The sequence below is a fragment of the Mus pahari genome, chromosome 2 (genome assembly GCF_900095145.1).
Source record: "Mus pahari chromosome 2, PAHARI_EIJ_v1.1, whole genome shotgun sequence".
Classification (NCBI taxonomy): domain Eukaryota; kingdom Metazoa; phylum Chordata; class Mammalia; order Rodentia; family Muridae; genus Mus; species Mus pahari.
In genome coordinates, this window is record NC_034591.1 from 351,459 (window position 1) to 371,889 (window position 20,431).

Below are 20,431 nucleotides of genomic sequence, written 5' to 3' on the forward strand. Positions count from 1 at the left end.
AGAGAGAGAGAGAGAGAGAGAGAGAGAGAGAGAGAGAGAGAGACCACACACAAGAAGAAAGACATGTAGGGAAGATTTCAAGAGAGGCTTGAGGAAAAGCCTTGCCAATAAACACCAAAAAGATGAGCTTGTTTTGCCTGGCAGTGCCATAGATGGCATTGAGAACAATTTTGCCATTGGATTTTGTAATACCCTCCTGTAGTAGGAGAAAATGCTTGCTTAGCTAAATAAGTGAAATGAATTTCTTTCACAAAGGATTTCAAGGCTATCAAAGATGGCTTAGTGACTAAAGTTGCCAAACCTGAGAACTTGAGTTTAGTCTCCTGCACCCAAACAATGGAAGGACAGGGCCATGGCCTAAAAGCTGACCTCTGACCGCCACACATGCACTGTGACAGTCGTGTATACACATCATAAAAAAAATAACAAATAATAGGTTAATACAGTTTTATCTTCACATTAACTGTTGTAAGGTATGAAATGGAATATCTAACGTAAAAACTTGGAAATAAGCTAAAATCATTATTCATAATAGTCATGAAAATGAATAAAACTCCATTTCCAGGCATTGCCCACACACATACAAATATTGACAAATAAGTTGGTTTCAAAGTGTGACATCATGACAAATCCCTAGCTCGTGTGAGAGTTCAAAATAGGAAAAGATCCATGTCTATAAATTAAAGAATTTGTGCAAATAAATGATCATGGGAGGGGTGAGTACCCGTGGCAGTCAGAGGGCATCTCAAGTATTGGTCCTTGCCTTTGAACCCTGTAGGACTTGGCCTTGGTGCTCTCTGACGCTGCCCACACAGGCTAGCTGGCCCACAGATTTTAGGGTAGTCTTTCCTTCTCTGCCTCCCATGTCAGCATTGGTGCTCTGGAACAAATGGGATACATTCGCACACCTCTGGACCTGGCTTTTCATGGGTCCTGAGAGTTTGAACTCCTGCTCTCATGCATGTGCGAACCTTTTCTTTACCAAAGCAACCCTGACAGCCATTCACAGCACAGACAAAGTGTGCTCTGTTTTCTGTAGTTGCGTCTACGTTTGTCTTACATCTCAATTGATCAGCACGTGTCATTTATTGTTTTAAATATGTATTTCTTCTTTCTGTGTTTACTGAGTACCTATTGATTGCCAAGTCTAGATCTAACAATTTTCACATCTGGACCTTATTATGATGAAAGTAATAAGTATGTGTATGTATCTGTATATGTATGCACACATATTTGCAAATACATAGTCAAAACTTTAAAAAGAATGTGCAGTCATCTCAAGAGATGAATATAAGGTAGATTATACACACATAACCACATATGCACAGAGCTGAGGGGTACACGGAGCCGATGAATGACAGTTCTGGGCTAGCAGAATTACTTTTATATTATTTTAGTTTTAGTTATGCTAGCATTCATGAAACAGCTGTTCTTCCTTCTCATGAGAGATGGTGAGGGTGCTTCCAGTTGCTTCTTTATGTGTGGGATTTAAAGAATAAAGTTTGACCCTGTTCTGTGTGCGTGAGTTGAGCAGTAAGTAAGGAATCTGCGCATATCAAGCCAAGAACTTGGGAAGGGCCATGCTGGGGTCTGGGAAGAGCTGGTGCGTCCCCGTTAAGTTGGCAGTGGGGGGGGGGTGGCTTTGTGTTGGCATATAGGTAATTTGAGAGATGTATTGTTATTAGGGCAGTTGTAACAAGCTGAAAGAATGCATCCACTATAACAACCAAGGGAGTTTTAGGACATGATTATTCTTCTGAGCTCTTGCAAATGCACAGTAATTTGCAGGAAGCCCTTCTCTTGCCCTGTGGAGGAAAGCGAGCCCAGTGATGAAAAATGAAGAGGGGCCACCTGTCAGGTGACTAGCGTCTAATCAAAACGCCAGCTTGAGGCCCATCTGGTTGATTCAGTTTTAAGTGTTTAGTGTTAGTTTAGTGTTTATCTTAGAGTACAGGTTACAATATGAAAATAAGCATAAACCATAACACAGACTTATGCTTCCAAAGCCCTTGAGGGTAGCTTTCTGCTGGGCTCACTTGTAAAATCACTTAGAAGTTCTATTTGCAGGTTGATCTAGTTCTTAAAACCAGCTTTTAAAATAAGGAGGGAGGGAGGGAGGGAGGGAGGGAGAGAAGTGGCGAGTATAGGTGAGTCTTATAAAGCAAAGGAAGCATCTTCAGCTGGGTCAGAGGAAAGGCAGAGTGAGGGTTAAGGACTGAAGAGCCACCTGGTGTCTTTGGCAGAAGGTGCTGCTATATAAAGGTTTATGCTTAAGTGATCGGAAAGTCGTCTAAAGTAATCGTAGTTCATGATAATAATAATAATATAATGTGTGAAACTCATGGTCTTTGGTAATGTCCTATGTAATAAAAAAAAAAACGGTTTTCCTTATATGCTCATTTTAGGCAGTAACTATTTTTGTATTGTATTACTGAGCCAGAAAAAAAAAAAATGCGTGTACAGACGTATATTTGAAATTTAAAAAAGATCTGCTTCTTTCAATAGAGTATCTCTATTGCTGATTTTTAAATAATGTATTTAAAAGAATTAGTACGCCTGTGATCCAGAGGGTGGATGGAAAAAGAGGTAAAACGGTTTTGCTCTGCACACCCTTTCTTTTGGTTTAAAAAGAAACATACACTAGTTCTTTCTCCTGTGTGCCTTTGTCCCACTGGGTACCATCAAGCATCCCTGTCTGTCCTCATTCCTCCTGTAGGACCTCTCTAAGGTCCCTTTGGGATCCTGGGACACACAGCCTGTCTCAGGCCATGCTGTGAAATAGATTTGAGGTTGTATGGGCCTCATCTGGTTTGTCTCTGTCTCGCCCCCTTTACTTCTTTCTGTCATTCTATTTATTTGTCCCTTCCGCCCTCTGCTTCCTTCCTCCCAGTCATAAAGATCCGCCAAGTCAGCTCATTTCTTCCCCACTCCCACCCTCACCCCCATCCCCGTCTCTGTCAGTCAGCTGAGCCATTTCCATAATTACAAAATGTCACCTAGGGGGCGACATTAAACCAAAAAACATGCTCTAAAGTCTTCTTTCCTTAAGGCTGGACACAGAGATAACACGGGTGGTTGTGGAGGGCCTGGTAGCAGGTGCTGAGTTCAGTGTATACACACACACACACACACACACACACACACACACACACACACACACACACACACGGTTTGTATCCATACTTCTGTTTGAACATGTTTAACCTGACCTTAAGCAGGTCACTTGAGGTTGTCTAACAAAGGGGAATAATTATTCATTGGCTACAGTCAGCCTACATCCCTCCTTGTCTCCTCAGAAGACACAGACTGGCCTCTGAGATCTTTTTAAGCCCGAGAGCATCAGAGAGAGACCGAGATCCTCGCCTCCTCTCTCCATGTCCTTCTGCTGCACATCAAGCTTTGAGCAGGATACAGGCACGCATTCTTGTTACCCACCATTCTCCTCCTGGGCACAGATGGCCTCCTGTAGACTTAAACCAGCTCATGTGGACTAGTCATAATCCTCCTCTAGTAACTAGATTGTTCGAATATTTCCATCATGTTTATAATTAGCTTCTTAGCCCCTTCCCTCCAACATGCGCTCATGTTCCTGTCTGTTGTCTATGTATCTGCATCCAATAAACCATTTTACTGGCAGCTGACATTTCACTGCATACAGTCACCTCTCAGCAGTTCTGTGTAACTGCAGGCAAACCGTATCTGCTGCAAAGCCAAATGACAGAGTTCAGGGTCACATGCACCAGATTTCTCCAAAGGGACGACACTCATTCATTCTGGTACCCTGAGTTGCTGCATCCGAGAGATTTCAGTCTCCACAAAGGACATCATCATCCTGAAAGTTCACAGAGCAGGAGCTGTCACTGAGGCCCTGCTTGTTGCACTTGTCACTAGAGGAAGCAATGGCTAATTCAAAGATGGCCCAACACAGTTCATCCTATAGCCCAAATCCAGCCAATAGGTAGAGATAACACAATAGTAGCATATCAGTCCTGGTGCCCTCTGCTGGAGCACCCAACAGTAAAATGAACATTTTTCCCCCCTAGGATGTCATGGAAAACTTTGCTAGGATAGAAGCAAGTCAAAAACTGAGGGGACTGGGTTTCCATGACCGGAGCTGATCCGTCCTCCCCCAAACCTGCGCATTGAAAACATCTTAACCTTCAGGATAGGCTATTAGATTAGGAGGTGGATCCCTCCCACGTATTCGAGCTCAGCCAAGACAGGTGCATTTTTCCTCTCCTTGGAGCGCCAGTCCCCTTCCCTCCACCTCGTCCCAGGGTTGCCTGACACCCACATTCAGACCATAGCAGCTGTGAGTGAGTACACAGTGAGTGGTAGTTAGCTGGTGGGTTGTTTTGTCTCTTGTTGAAGTAGAACAAGAATTGCAAGGCTCGTGGACCTTCAGAGCGCAGTCTGATGACAGGCTCCCACAGCCCTAGCTTGTGAAATGCCAGGACTCTGAAGTACCCCCTCCCAGAGCCCCACGCTGCTCTTCCCCAGTGGCTTAGCTGCAGAGAGCTGAGCTAAGAGAACATTTGTGATGAAAATCGGGGTTTCGACATAACCACGAGATGCTCGGCTCAGGCTTCGGAGCACATCTTCACTTTCTGCTTGGCTGATTTTTTTTTTGAGACCCGTTTAAAGGCTAGTAAGGTCGCAGCCTCAGTAATGGATTACACGCTTCTTACATGTGGGGTTGGTTGCCATCAACACATATACACTTTATATAATGTAATATATGATATAATTAGGAATATAATTCTTGATGATAATCATCAATATTTTGAGTAGGTTAATAAATAGAGCCAGTTATAGTGGTTTGGCACTAGAGGCTCTGAGGCAGAAGGATGGTGCATTTGAGGCTACCCTGAGTCCACATAATGAACTCCAGGCAAGAGCGGGCTTTGGAGAGAAGCTCTCACTCAAAAATATTCAAATATTAAAAGGAGACAAAAAAGCTGTTTATGTTCACCAAACAAAGAGTTGAGGAAGATTTACTTGTGTACTACAGATGTACAATAATAATAAATTAATAATAATAATAACTGTGTGTCAATTAGGGGAAAGTATTAGGACAAGACTTATGGGGAGTAAATCTAGTAATGTCTACAATGTCCCCACACTCAAAGGACTATTTGGTCTACTTGGGAAAACACCAGAAATGTCACAAAGGGAGTCTATTTCATTGCTAGTGAAATGGCTGCTGTAGATAAGGAAGGCTTTGAGTTCAGAAGAGGACACAGTTGCCTCTGAACACGTGGCGGTTAGCAAGTATAGTACTAAGGAAGCGGCGAGCTGCACGCTCTCGGATCCAGGACAGATGAGAGAGAGACACATGGAAGGACCCTGGGTGTGAACGGCACGCTGAGGGTAGCCTTGGGACTCCCACATACCTTTAGTGGGAGGCTCGGACTGAGATGGGCTCCACCCTATTGCTAAATTACACTGAACTGTAAAACCCAGGCCTGTAGGCAGAGCGTGGTAGCTTTGTCACCGCATCTGCTGCAAACAGGACACACACGGTTCTGAACGGGAGACAGCACAGCAACCAGGAGAGGCCCTGCTGCGAGGAAAATGCACAGAAAGCCTCCCTTGACCAGAGAGGGGTGATCACACTCCTTGCTCCTGTCAGTAAAAGAGCATCTTGCTTGCTGCTGAGAGGTGCTAATGACAGATAATTGGAATGTACTTCCAGGAAATGCCTGACTTGAAGATGTCCTCTTTATCCTTGCAGGCCTCTTTTCCGTGGAAGTTCGGACGTGGATCAACTAGGGAAAATCTTGGAGTAAGTAATACTTTTATAGTCGTCCATCACATGAAGCATTTGCAGCGGCTTTCCTCTGACCTTCCTCTCTTATCTTCCTTGCTCCAAGCTGCTGCTGCTGCTGCTGCTGCTGCTGCTGCTGCTGCTGCTGCTGCTGCTGCAGGCAGTCTAACTAGTTGTGTGAGGACAAGGTAGAAGAGCTGTGTCGCACGGGGCCCAGTCATGACGCGTAGCCTCCATGCTGTACCCTGAATGCTTTCGTGTTGCCTGGGTGGGTCTTTGCTGCTTTTCCGTGCTTGGCTGAGCTCTGAGCTCCCGCTCCGTGGTACAGATGTGCTGGCTGCTTGTGGTCACATCAAATTTACCTCTCGTAAGAGATGGGACACTTGGTGGTGTAGGACCCCAGCCTGTCCAAATCGACATCCTGTTCCCATTGAGGATAACCTGATCGTTCCTGTTGGGTTTGCTTTGCATTCCACAGCAGAGGACAGAATGCTAGCCAGTCACGTCCCCCCCACACACACACACTCCCTGAGAACACCAAAGCAGGGAATAGTCTGAGTTCTCATCTTAGTCTATAGCTGATTGACTGCGTGAGAGGAAGTCACACGAAGCGCCCTAGAGTGGATTTATTGCACCGTGCCCAGCTCCCAATTGCTGACTGAACTCCTTTCTTCTTTAACTTTTTCCGCCTGAGCGATGGAAGGGACTCCAGTCTCTCCGTGCAGTATGTTCTCCGGCTCGCTCAATTGCTTCCGGTTGTTTGCTCCATTGCTCTCTGGTGATTTGCAAACTTCATTCGTACCTGCGTGTTTGTGCATGCTTTTCATGTCACGAGAATGTAACCGGGCCTTCCTTCTCACAAGGCATGCTGTGTGGCATCCTTTTGCCGAGTCCCACCCCAAGAGAGGGAAAATGGAAAGAGATGGGGTCCTGGCTAAAAATCACCACCGATAAGACTTTTATGAATCTCAATCATGAGTGTTTTTAATGGAATTTAAAATCTATTAGACCCCTTCCCTCTACCCATGTCCAAACAGTGTCCCTACAGTTACCTATTTAAATGTGATTGCCTCAAACCTGGAATTCACCCCAAAGCTGAGGTTCTTTCAGGAACTGGTCTGGTCTGGCCTGGGACTTCCCAGGTCCTGGGCAGTCACCAGTACCTTACCTCCTGTCGGTACTATAAAGAGGGTACTTTCTCCACCGAGCCTTTTGTTAGGCTGCCGATGCGTGGCAAGCTCCTGTAGCTAACCACTGGACTCTGAGACTGTGGAATGTGTCCTGTATGCATGTGATCTTCAAGAGGGACCCGGGAATAAAAACGTTCTAGTATTACCCTATTGAGCAGAAAGGTGGTCTTGGTGGCGTTTGCCGGCTGGGCCCTGGAGACCATCACCTGCTCTCCCTTCCTTATGCCTGGTGGGATTCCTAGCCACCTCCAGCACCCAGTCTCTGGACCCGTAGCACCACGTGTACTCTCAGACCACGAAGGCAATGCAGTAGGACAGAAGGGACATTTTGCTTGTCCCGTGGGAAAGCCTGCTTGACTTTTGGCCAAGGCCTGGCACTCCCACATAGCTAACAGAAGAGCAGCTGGAAAGCCTTGTATGTTTGGAGACTTTAGATTACACTCCGTGGTTTCTGGCTTTGTTTCATTTCTCTGAACAGTGCTCTCAGCAGGAAAAGGACAATGCTGCACCCTAGCGTCACAGCTAAACTACTTCATGATTTCCACCACAGCCGTTTATACACACAGTCTGTGCCCTGTAGGTCTTCCCGGTGTAAACAGTGAACGTTTACAGATTCTATCCAACCGTCCAAATAGAGAATCATGATGCAGGCCTTTCCAAATGAACCTGTCATGATTTCGTTATGCTTGTTAAGGGCCATGACAGTCCTTATTGGACAGGAAGCTGATTTTTTTCCCCCTGAGGAAAGTCATAGTCTCACACTCTTGAGCTGTAGAGACATTTCTACTTTCAGAGAACACTGAGTGCTTCAGAAGGAAAGCAGTTAGGCCGCAGCATTTAGAGCGTTTTCTAAGAGCAGTATCACAGTTAAGTAGAGGTAAAAAGATGCTGAACACGGAGTGAGGAGAGCCGAGGCTGTCCGCACAGTGTGTGACCTGGGCAGGCATTCTCCTTCCTCAGTTTGTCTTCCCATCCCTACAGTGAGGTGGCACACCTGACCTGTGTGTCTCTCGCAGCTTTTTACGGGAGTTGGAGAAGACAATAGGCTCTAAGTTTTATTTGTATGTATTTATGTATGAGTGTGGTATGTATCCATGCATTAGGTGTAGTTAATGTGTATTTGCATATCAGACAGGCAGACAGACTGTTTCTCTGAAAGTGTTTGGCTTCTGACTGCTGTGTTCATAAGGTTTCAAATCAACAGGTATGTTCAAAGCTACTAATAACACTCAGGAGGCTGAGACAGGAGGTCTTTCAGCTTGAGACCAGCCTGGGATACCTAGTGAAACACTATCTCAAAAGAAAGATGCTGTCAATAAAGTGATTTGAAGTCTAAGCATCATTACAATCCATTCCTAAGTGGCTGATAATGAGGATGTACTAAAGTCCTTGTATAAAAGGGCACACATTTCAAACTGTCTGTAATAAGTTACAGAGTATTCTTTTACTCTTCTGCCATATCCCATACTACCCAAACCCACCCCCATGTTACCTTTTGTGGTTATGATGACATTTTTATCCCTTCATTACCCACTATAGACCTGGCTATTGAGCACTCAGTAGTCATGATTTTGCTCATTGATTCCAGGAAGTCTATCCATGAGTCTTTGTATGCCTGAGTAATGTAACTCTCTGCAGATGCCCAGTGGAGACAGAGTTAATGTCTTGCCTTGGCACCCAGGGGCATGTGCACTGGCGATGGTGAAGCTGCTCTTTCCAGGGAGGTCTGCGACCTGGGCTCTGTAAAGGAAAGGGAACGGTGATAAAGCCCTGTAGATCCTGTGACGTTTAACGAAGCTTGTGATCACGCCTTCTAGGCCTGTGCTTCAGGAAGTCAGAACAGAACCTTAATTCAGGCCAGCACCATTTCTAATTAGGGTTAAAATAGTTTGGATCAGTATCTGGGTTACTACATATCCTTTCCACTAAACTGTGATTTTTGTCTTCTTTTAGTTCAGAGTTACTCAGAGTTAGCACCTATACATAAACTATAAATAATAGTACACCTGGATAAATTATATAGGGCCACCTGCTTACCATTAATTAGTAAAAAATGGTACTGTAATATGCAGTTTCAATAAATTACCGCCAACCCTCATTGTAACCATAAATTATTGTTGTCACATCCATAAAGACACCAGGGCTCATAGTTGTCATAAAATTTGTCCTTACCTGTCAGTTAAGGGCAGGTGCTGAATTTGAAGCCACGTCTGCCTATTTCCAAAGCTCTTTTATGACTCGCTGTTTCCTCCACACTTCTGATCCCAGAATGGTAGTCAGGGGAAATCTAAATGATACCCTTTCTAATTGACCGTTTCTCACTCTGGAATACCGTTACACCGCGCTTGCACGAAACGGGCACCACATAGCTTTTAACCTTATCTTTGAGTCTAATTTATGTAATGGTTTAGAAAATGACTCTTTCATTTAAGAACCTCAGCCAAAGTCATGTGTGTCACAAGCCGTGCTGGATGAGCTAGTGTTTTCATAGAACGGTTGTATCAGACCACAAAGCAAAGCTTCGGGTGTAGGTGAAGACATTGTATATCCAGACGGGCGTCCTTCGGAATAGCAGGCCCTGCCTAGTCACTACACCAAGACTTACACCAGGGGGCGCCCTGCCCCATCACTAAGCCGGGACTTCTCCCTGCCTACACCAGTGCCATTCACCTGGGGAGTGGGGGGGTGTCTGCTGCCAGGGACAGATGCGCTTCCTCCTGTCAGTGAAGTTTGCAGTAGGGTAAATGAGAAGTCCTTTTCTGCCACGAGGTGAGGCTCTCCCTGTGCCTGCCCCATATCATTTGCCTGCTCTAAGATTTGGTAAGGACGGTCATGTTTAAACCGCCAGCCTTTACGTTCCCATCTGGTTCTTCCATAGCGTCATTGGACTCCCAGGGGAGGAAGACTGGCCTAGGGATGTGGCCCTTCCCCGGCAGGCTTTTCATTCCAAATCTGCCCAACCCATCGAGAAGTTTGTGACAGATATTGACGAACTAGGCAAAGACCTACTTCTGGTAAGTTCCCGGGATGGGAGACTGGGCTCTTTTCTGTGGGTTCTGTTTCCAGCTGGTGGGTTTTGATTCTGCAATGTCTTCCTAACCCAGCTCTCAACACTTGAATGTGTATTTGGACAGAGCTTTATGAGACTCTAGATTCCTTGGGCAAAGGCTTCTGGACAAGAAATTGCATTTCTTCGCTTAAAGTTTCATGCCACTTGAAACAACGTGCTAGTCACATCTTTGCAAAATATTTTCCCCCAAAGGAACCAAGTAACAATACTTGTAGTTATTGATTTACTGAATAAGGACCTTGTGTGCCATTCACATATAAGATATCCCGTTTAAAACAAGATCCTAGGGCTGGAGAGGTGTCTCCACTCTCTAGAACATGTATTGCCCGGCGTGGTGGCACACGCCTTTAATCCCAGCACTCGGGAGGCAGAGACAGGTGGATTTCTGAGTTCGAGGCCAGCCTGGTCTATAAAGTGAGTTCCAGGACAGCCAGGGCTATACAGAGAAACCCTGTCTCGAAAAAAAACAAAAAAACAAAAAGTATCATTTGTGCAGAGGGCCCAATTCAGTTCCCAACACCTGTACCCAGCAGCTTACAGCAGCCTGGAACTCCAGCTCCACAGACACGCTTGGCCCCACAGGCGCCTGGGTTCAAACGCACATTCCCACACAGAGAGACATGAATACTTATATTTAAAATTAAGCTTTCGTTTTTGTTTTAAATAAGCACTTTTGTCTTTTGAAATTCAAACTCCTCATTGTTGGTGTTGTGTGTAGTGTCCTTCCTGTGGACACAGAAGGCCTTTCTTCCTTCTCTGTTCTCGGAGTCAGAGCCCTGTAAGGAATAAGTCTGTTTTGATCCTGAATTAGGAGCCTGTCCTCTTGATTCAGATCATGGGTCCATCAAAACCTGCGTGTCTCTGTGTATCCCACCCTGCCGGGTGGCATGTTTTTCTCGTGGAGGTGAATAGAACCATGACCAAAGGCCTAGGTCAGTTATGTGGCCGGGGGCAGCTTGAAGAAAGATGAGAATGTTCCTCCCAGCCTGCTGAAGTACTCAACCCTTGTGTAAGTTGTGATACTAAAAGGTAATTTTAAGTCAGGTGTCTGTTAACCAGATTATTTTTACAGAAGCCGCACTTCTCGTGTCGGGGTGTCTTACTTAGTTCCCGATCCTGCCGGTGACTTCGCTCCCCAAATAGAACTGTGGGAAACTGTTAGCCACCTTTTCCAAGACTTTCCTCCAAGGTCCAGTGTGTGCCGCGTTACGGTTCACACCGCATGTTCTCTTTATTGCAGAAATGCCTGACGTTTAATCCAGCCAAAAGGATATCCGCCTACGGCGCCCTGAATCACCCGTACTTCCAAGATCTGGAGAGACACAAGGACAACCTGCACACTCACCTGTCCTCCAACCAGAGCGCCTCGGGGCTGAACACAGCCTGAGGTCCCTCGGGGATGCCGCGAGCTCCGTCAGTCATCTGAACACATTGGCGGCTGCGAGTCCCCTCGGCAAGCCTCGCAGAGCAGTTGGAGATGGCTGGCTGCCGGCCTTCCGACGGCCAGCTTCTGGGTGGGCTCTGCCTTCCCAAGGAAAACCACCTAGTTTACTGTCCAGGGATCAATGCAAGAGTGATTGCAGCTTTATGTCCGTGCGTACACTTGTTTGTTTTGTCTGTCTGTTTTCAAGAGCCTGGAAAGTTTCCAGACGAAGAGAAGCTGCTGACCAATCGTGCTGCCATTTCATTTTCTAACCTTGAATGCTGCCAGTGTAGGGTGGGACTCCAGGCCCAGCTGAGTTAGGATGTAATCTGCCTGCAGCTGCTGGGCCTGCTTTGGTACTTGTGAGTGTGCGTGCGTGCGTATGTGTATGTATGTGTAAGAGAGGAGGAGGAGGGCAAAGATCCCTGATCTCGTCAAGTGTTACTTTTTTTTTTTTTTTCTTTGTAGACAACAAGAATAATTGAATTTTAAAGAGTAGAGGTGACTGGTAGTAAGAAGGGCTTGTTCAGTGAAAGGTGATTCACAACGGAGTCTTGTTCAGTTAGGAAGGTTGAACCGAAGTCCTCAGAGTTACCTTCCTGTCCAAAAGCTTTTGCTAGCAGTAGACAATAAAGGTTTAGACACCACAAAATTGGGGGGAACCCCAATACCTTTTAAGAGACTTTTTAAGGCATACATCTTCTTTTTACTCTTTGGAAAGCTGAACTTAGTGTGTCCCAGGTCCTATATATAGCACAGTAAGTACTTAATTGTTTTTTTTTTTTTTTGGGGGGGGGGAGATGCTAGAAGTATCTTGTTACTTGCAATAGATTTAAGGAGTGAGTGTACCTCAGATAGGTTTTAAAGATAGAGAGCACCTATATTTTCTGGTGTGAAATGTTATCATTTCCTTCGCGTCTCTTGATAATTTGTTTTAGGGAGTCACTTCCTGCTCTGACTAGAGGCGGGAATACCATTTAGCTGTCTCCACCTCCCACCATGGCGCGTCTGCCGCACGCTGCCTTGTGTAGTGCCAAGCTCTCAACCACCAGCACTTCTAATTCATATTCCTGCCACTGCCTGGCTAACGACAGACGGCCCAGCTGCCCCCCCCCCATCCCACACCCGCTTGCACGCTTACCGTCTTTCACCGAATGCTCGGCAGATGGCCTGGCTTTGGGCGTATGGCTCCCATTCCGCAACCCTAATAGTATCCCCTGTGCCTTCTTAGTACAGTCTTCTGCCCCCACCCCCCACCCCCCACCGTCACTGAGGTCACCTGGGCAGTGTAGAGTGCTTGTTCTGCGTGTGACCAACATATAGACTGCTACCGACTGTCACTTGGTGTGTCCTATCTTTAACGTGTATGTTGTCAGTGTAATGTCTGAGGAAATGTCTTTTCCTCTCTTCTAGAGATAACTATTTACCCTCTAAAGTGATCTCCCTGTCCGTTCCACAAGATGTGGTTTTGGTTTTTGTTTTTTTTCTGGTGCCTCATGTCAGCCCTGCTTTTTGCAGAGCCAGCCTACCCTGGGCATTATAAACAACTGTACCTTACTGTTTTCTTTCAGTCCTTTATATTCGGTGCCGCCTTTGCCTTGTTATCCACGGCTTAGTGCTAAACTGGCACTACCCCATAGAAGGTGGAGAAGGCAGCTTTGGGGAAGTGGAGCTGAGTTTTGAATCTTGTTTGAGGGCATGTAAGTAAAAAACTAGATGATGTTTCACTGTGGAACTTTGAAAGAATGCCTGATGTTTCACACGGCAGTGTTGGCTCCAGATGGTGTTTGTATATAATGGAGCCTTACTGTGTTTCTCGTAGCTGAGCAATGCATGTGGTTATTTGTATGGAGAAGAATTAGATGACTTTCCTGAGATCTTTGGAGGTTGGGAATCTTCTTCTTCTTCTTCTTCTTCTTCTTCTTCTTCTTCTTCTTCTTCTTCTTCTTCTTCTTCTTCTTCTTCTCCTTCTCCTTCTCCTTCTCCTTCNCTTCTCCTTCTCCTTCTCCTTCTCCTTCTCCTTCTCCTTCTCCTTCTCCTTCTCCTTCTCCTTCTTCTTCAACATTACATTACATTCTTCTGATTCAGTATCACAAGAAAGGATTTTTTTTTTCCAAAAACAAAATTTAAGAAGACAGAAGCTAGGCTGTGAGAATGTCCTGCCCTCGTCCTTACAGCTGTGCTGACAACACTGCCAATGCTTGAGACAAAGTCAACCCGGAACCAAAACACAGACATTTTGGCTAGGGCCTAGAAATCAACCATAAAACTCAGTGCACTGAGGCCTAAGCCATTCTATGGTAGCATCCATGTGATAAAGTGAAAATAATTTTGAGGGTTTTGCTTTTGCAAAAAAAAAAAAAGAAAAAGAAAAGAAAAGAAAAAGAAAAAGAAAGAAAGCGTTGTTTTCCTTAGCTTTGCTCAAGCAAAATACAGCTATCCTAAACTGGAATCTTTCCGTATTCTTTAGAGTTTTTAAGTATAGAGTTTAACTTCATTTTTGTCAGCTGTCTTGGGCTTATTGTTTTAGCTTTTGGTATGTGGGGTAGTGGGGTAGTGGGGGGGGTTGGCTTTGTGTGTATGCATGTGTTTAATGTGTTTGGCTATTGGGTTTGGTTGGTTGGTTGTTTAGTTTGTTGTTGTTGTTTACTTTGCTTTTTCTAGACAGGGTTTCTCTATGTGGCCCTGGCTGTCCTGGAGTTTGCTCTGTAGACCAGGCTGGCCTCAAACTCAGAGATCCACTTGCCTCTGTCTCGAGTGTGCTTGGACTAAAGGCATGAACTACCCGCCTCAGTCCACCCCCAACTTTGAGTAATATTTTTAAATCATAGACATGTTGGTCTTAGAAACATGGCGTATTGTGGTGGATGGTGCAGAAAGGGCACCTCAGCCCCAGCTCTTCGTCCACATAGGTGCCCTCTGGATATGTATCTACGTCAGGCTCACACCTCTGAAACCCAGTTTTCACACAAGGAGACTTGCCATTGGGGTCCTTAGTAGTCCAGGGAAATGTAGAGTAAACTGAAGAGCTTACTGCGTGCAGCTTATCCTTATATGGCCTCATCCATTCACACGTCTTTGTCAGAATCTAACCAGTGATTCACTGAGGAGACCCTACTGCCCTGAGGTTCCACTGAAGCAGCTTTTAGTGGGAATAGTGCAAGAATATACCGAATAGTTTCTGTTCAGGGTTTGGTTCAGAGACTCTGCCATTTACAAGACTGGCTGGAGTTACAACAACCTCTTAAAGGGGGTGGGGCAGGTTCTCCAGTTAGACCCCCTAACCCCATAGGCGAGGAGTCCTAACCAGCCAGCCTTAGAAACACAGTTGCCAAGTACCTGAGAGCACCCAGTGGCCCGCTGCCTCCTACTCAGTCCCTCTTTAAAGAAGACAGACGTTCAAGTCATGGAGAAGCTGTTCAATTAGTGTGGGGCCATTTCTACCCCCGAGCTTTTCATGATTTTTCTCTCAGGACCCACCCTCTGACTACTAGACTTGAATTGAGCCCCAAGTGATTTACTAAACTCAGCTCAGAAGCTCACTTAAAAATTGGACCTCCACATGGTCGTGCTAAGTAAAAATGAAGACCCCCCAGATGCACAGGGCGCTGCTATCTCAAAGGCAATACGTTCCTTTGAAGAGAAAGCTGTCAGCTCTGCAATGGGGTGCTAGCCAACTTGCTTGAGAAAGTCAAGCGCAAACATTTTGAATTTTAAAGACTGTCCTGAACTTGTCTTGTAAGTAACCATAGCTGCTTTATTAAAAGCTGTGACTACTAAAGCCAGTCACAGCCGTTGTCACTGTTGGAGTTCAGTCATGTCAGCTCTCAAGCATCACACTTGTTTCAGTCTTCTGTCCTCCTCTGGAGAAAACCTGATTTTGGTTTTGGCTTTTTGTCTTGTTTTGTTTTGTTTTTTCCTGAGATGGGGTTTCTCTGTGAAGCCCTGGCTGTCCTGGAACTCACTGTGTAGACCAGGCTGGCCTCGAACTCATGTAGATCTGCCTGCTAGGACTGAAGACATACATCACCAAGCCAGCTGACTATTTCTTATGATAAGCACAGAAGTGGCTCACATTTTCTTAAAGCACACTCTTGTCACATAGTAGAGCCTAGGAAAGAATAACCTTGAAAGCCCCCATCCCAGTGTGACGCTTGTGACAGCACGTACGATAGCCATCGGAAGAATACATGCTCCCTTTAACATGGAATTAAAGACATTGTATAATTTCTTAATCTGTAAACATTACCAAAAAAAAAAAAAGTGGCAACAGTATGTTTTAAGGTTATTTTAAATTTTACATAAATGTTTAACCATATATGTTTGCCTTTAAGTATATTCTAAGAATTATAATTAAGTATAATTACAAGTCATCCCGCACATTCAGCACTTATGGACTAGGTATGTCAAAATGCACAAATTCTGTATTCCTTGTTTCACAGGAAGACAGCAGCCATCTGCACCTCTACTCATTTTATATATATATATATGCCTAAGAATAGCTATACAAAATTAAAGTTTAAAAGGCCTTTGCCTCTCATGCAGCTGAGAATAGACAACGTATAAGCCTTATCCATAAAAACATGATAAAGGTGTCATGTGCATCCTGACAAGAACCCTTCATCCTGTGCACACCTGCATCCAAGCACATCCTTAGGAAGGTGTCCATGCATTCATCTGCCACAGTCGGGGAGCTGTCGAAGCCTGGTGTCAGGTGTGAGTCCTGGAATGATTAGTGATAGTGGTTCCTCAAATACGTGAGGGCACCTTCGGCTCCCACCAGCTTCCTTCCGACGGACAGGCTCAGACCAGTTACACAGGCCAGGCGGGGCTGGCGCAAACAGCCTCCCGCCTCTGCCAGGTAGGATTGCATATCTCAAACATCTCTAACTCAGTTTTGGCTTTGTTGTTCTTGTTTAAGGAAATAAGCCAAAACTATTTTTGTTGTTGCTGTTGTTCTCTTGTCTTCTGAAAGAGAGGGGTTCGGTTTTAGCTGTTTCTCTTAATTTGATCTTTCAAATTTTTCTAATGAAGTACCAAATTGTTTCTTTTTTTTTTTTTTTTTAATGTTTTCTGCTAGGGTTTTGTTTTGTTTTGTTTTTGTTTTGTTTTGTTTACAGCAAGTTAGGTAACTGAATGGACTTCCCCTAGGATGTGCACACCTCTGAGCTCTGATCCTCTGGCCCCTCCAAAAAATAGCCACCTGGGAATAAATGCAGGCTTCCCCCCTACCCCCCCCCCCAATCTACCAAAATACTGTTGCAGCAATTCCAAGTTCAAATGGTGGGGATGGAAGGTAGTTTGGAGTTGGGTTGGGTTGGGTTGGGTTGGGTTGGGTTGGGTTGGGTTGGGCAGAGTCAGTTTTAAAACTCACGGCACCCTAAGGTCAGCATGGGTTTATTCCTCTATCTCAATGTGCTTCACAAGGTGGCGCCTTTCAGAGAAAACGCTAAACCTGTCCAAGACTAGAGAGGCATTCTAGAGACGGTGCTTGTAACTGTTTTTCCGCACACCTGTAACTATCACCTAGCATGTTCCTTCAGACAATTAACAGCCTTCATAATATTCTACGGCTCATACGTTTTGCTTCTTAGCCAGGTTCTGAGTGACTATGTTAGGCTTAAGCAGTAAAGAAGGCCTTTACAATTACTTAAGGGACATTTTTGATGTACCCAAATAACCTGAAATCCTAGGACACAGAACTAAAACCCTCCCTGAAGCTGGCCCTCATCTGTGAGCGGCACGGTTCCATTAGAAATGGTAAAAACTCCTTGGAGGGGTGGGGGTGGGGGGTGACAGTCCTAACTCTCACAGCCCTTGACATGTCTGCTGCAGTTCACCCCATCACTCTCTCCATGACCTTTTGACACTGTCATTTCTAAACTCAAGTGAACAAAGGAGGCAACACATCTGTAACTGAGTCTGCAGACCATTGTCTAAAGAACCACCCGGCTCTACAAATACCGGAAGAACTGGTACGTTTTACACGCACATAAACTCCAAGTGCAAACTCTTACATTCCAATTCCTAAATTTTGAGTTATGTATACATATGAACATTACAGCTTAGAAAGGAACCTGCATAAGGCCTTGGTTTTTTTTCTACTCTCGGAGTCACTTTTATACTACATTTTTAAATTCACATTTTTCTCAGAGACCCAACCCCCTGAGCCAATAGTGACAGAACACTGGGAATGAACAGACACAGTATTTCAGTTTCTGTGGCACACCATGGCAGAAAGCAGTTTATTCCTTATGAGTCTCACACACACACACACACACACACACACACACACACACACACTCACACAACCTGCCTGACTTCACTCCAGAAAGGCTGGCAGGGAGGTCTCAGTTATTTACACAGACCAGGTGCTCAAGCACTGAAAAATGGGTTCTTTCAACCCTCTGCTCTCCTGGAAGCAGATCTCAGGTTAAGCCCCTCAGTGAAAGGCCAAGTGTCTCCTAGGTCTACCCTCTCTGCAGCCATTCTGGAGTTCCCTAAACCTGACCCCACCCCTGCCCCTGCTGAATGACAGGGGGCGGGGCAGCGGAGCCAGGCCCAGCAGGATGTTGTGGGAGGACCAGTGACCTCCTGGCATCTCAGAGCCATCTGTTGTGCCATCTTAGGAAGCAGGGTGCTTGAGAAGCATGGAGCTGCCCCCCACCCCACCCCTGAGCTATATATAATAGCTACAGTTTGCTTGCTAGCTAGCTCCGGTGTAGAGATGTGGGTTGCTACTCTGCAAGCCCTATAGGAAATGTCTCCCACTCAAAGTTTTGCTTCGGGGCTGGGGGGCGGGGGTTAAGATGTATAATTACAGTAGAAATTTTGACTTTACTGTTTTCTATCCTGATACATCCATGGTGGGGGGGGGAATGCTGAAAATGTTTCATTTTGAAGAACTCTTCTACTTCAGTTGGCAAATGCACCTAGTTCTTTACTTTCTACTTCCTTCTTCTTTTTTTTTTTTTTTTTCTCCTTTAGTGAGCAAATTATTCCTTGAACAGAAGGAGGATTTTCCCATTTAGAGGAAGCTTTTGTGTGAATTGTCAGGTCACACAAATAATGCCTTTAGACTGCTGAATGTAGAGCTTTGGTTTTTAAGGGGGGCACATAGCCAAGCAGTGATGGTCAGGAATTATGTTTCACTCTATCATTCCTTGCTCAAGCAGGGTTCCAGCCACATTCTATTGTGAGCTGGGGTTAGTCGGGGGACCCTGTGCTCTACTTGAAGTTTCCTAATCTTTAGTTCTATGACATGCAATAACATATATTAGCCAGCAATATTCCTGTGGTCGCCAGCATCTCTGAGTTTGACCTTCAGTCTCTGGATGGTTAAAATAGATCCCAGCAGTAATCCATTTCTTGACTTAACCTTTCCACTTTGGTCCTATTTGCAACAATGTATTCATGTATGTTTCAGTTCTTTTATTCATTATTTTCCTATGAACAGTGATAAGTGTATTAGCACATTGAATTAATAGCATAATAGAAAGAGCACTTAGCAGATGGGGAATTTTTTTTTATCAAGTCCCACATTTACATAAGTTATTTCTATTATTATTCATGTATATTATTTATTGCTAAGCCTCACACCAGTCCTGTGAAAGTGCAACTAAAGGCAGACATTAGGACTCAGATTTAATGATCCTGATCATGGTCTTGAACAAAAATGTCAGTGATACCCCAAATAAGCTGCCTGAGTTTTTAACACGACTGCTAGATTTCAGTAGGCTAAGCGTAATGCTTTTGGTGTCTTGTTGCATTAAAAGAGGCAAAGCAGCAGAGCTCTGTAGCTGTTGCTTTTGGCAGAGGTTTGTTTAGCATAGTGTGATATTAACTGTAGCGAATGTTAAGGTAGCATGTAGAGGTCGCCTTCACTAAGGGACTGTGCAAGGTGGCCAGCAAAGTGGATTCCAGGCAGAGCAGGCGCCTGGGTGCTGCCTCCTGTCTGGTTGTGTGAAGAGAGCTGCTCCGAGCAATGTAGTGCCCCCTCCATAGGTGTCCTGGGCGGCGGTGGGATCACGTGGTACTGTAGAGAAGGGATCACTGTGAGGGGTGTTCTGTAGGAACAGAACTGGTAGCTCATGCCTTGAGGCTTCCTGCCCGTGTTTTCAGATTTCAGGCAACCCTGCTGTATACAGAAGCAGTCCATCCTCGTAATAAAACCTAGGGATTTCCCCAACAATTCAAAAGGCAGTTGCCCTGCTGCGGTTTCCGGTCTGAGCTGAAGGTTCACGGGCAAGTGTTAGGCGTAGAAGGGCAGCGTGTGTTGGGGTTGCCGTGCCACGGCCCAGGGTGAATGTTAAGTGGTGGAGACTGTTACAGGGTTGTCCCTTCTAGGTGTGTAGAAGTATGTTTTCACTGTGAGGTGTGTATTGTTTCTGTATTCCCGTAGGGACCTGTTAAATCATGCTTCTAGGGGCTTCAGCAAAGCTGTAGACCACAGTAAGCTGCTTTTTGTTTGACTAATTCTTAGAATAGGAAATGTTTAAAGGTTAAAAAAAAAAAATGAATCTTCATTTAGACACTGAACTCGCTGTTTTCTGGACTGAAATCACGGTCCTGGAACTGTAGAAGTCACACCCATTAGATGTTAACCTAGGCTGTGTCAGCCAGCCCCAAGAGTCCAGCATCCCCACACTGTATCTGCATCTTCCTGCGTCTTACCACCACTACCCTGACCCGCCCTTTGGTGCTCCCCACCTCCTTGGCTGAGATTTGGGCATCAAGCACGTGATGAGAAATACTTTCAGCACCAAGTATGCCTGCCTAGGCCTAGCCACCGCCCCCACTTTGCCTTTGGCTAGCCATAGTCAACAAGAGATAATACCCGGTGCCAGTCACAGAACGTACCCAGGATGTCAGTCAGAAGAGCCCTCAAGCGTATTTCTCCTGTACATCCTGATCTTTAAACCCAGTCATTATGCAGAGCATTCACTGTTGGCTGTAGTCCCAGGTTAAAAAAATAAGTAAGA

At 45.3% G+C, this 20,431-nt stretch overlaps 1 protein-coding gene across 2 annotated transcripts in view; it reads left to right on the forward strand.

Annotated features, from left to right (window-relative positions):
• The window catches only part of Cdk6 (cyclin dependent kinase 6), a 178,791-nt gene extending 165,387 nt beyond the window's left edge, over positions 1–13,404 (forward strand). For both annotated transcript variants that reach the window (XM_029535610.1, XM_021190849.2), the window contains exons 6-8: positions 5,735–5,785; positions 9,836–9,971; positions 11,268–13,404. In XM_029535610.1, the coding sequence (XP_029391470.1) occupies positions 5,735–5,785; positions 9,836–9,971; positions 11,268–11,414 (334 nt within the window). In that variant the 3' untranslated portion in view covers positions 11,415–13,404. The remainder of the gene's footprint in view (positions 1–5,734; positions 5,786–9,835; positions 9,972–11,267) is intronic.
• The last annotated feature ends 7,027 nt before the right edge of the window (positions 13,405–20,431 follow it).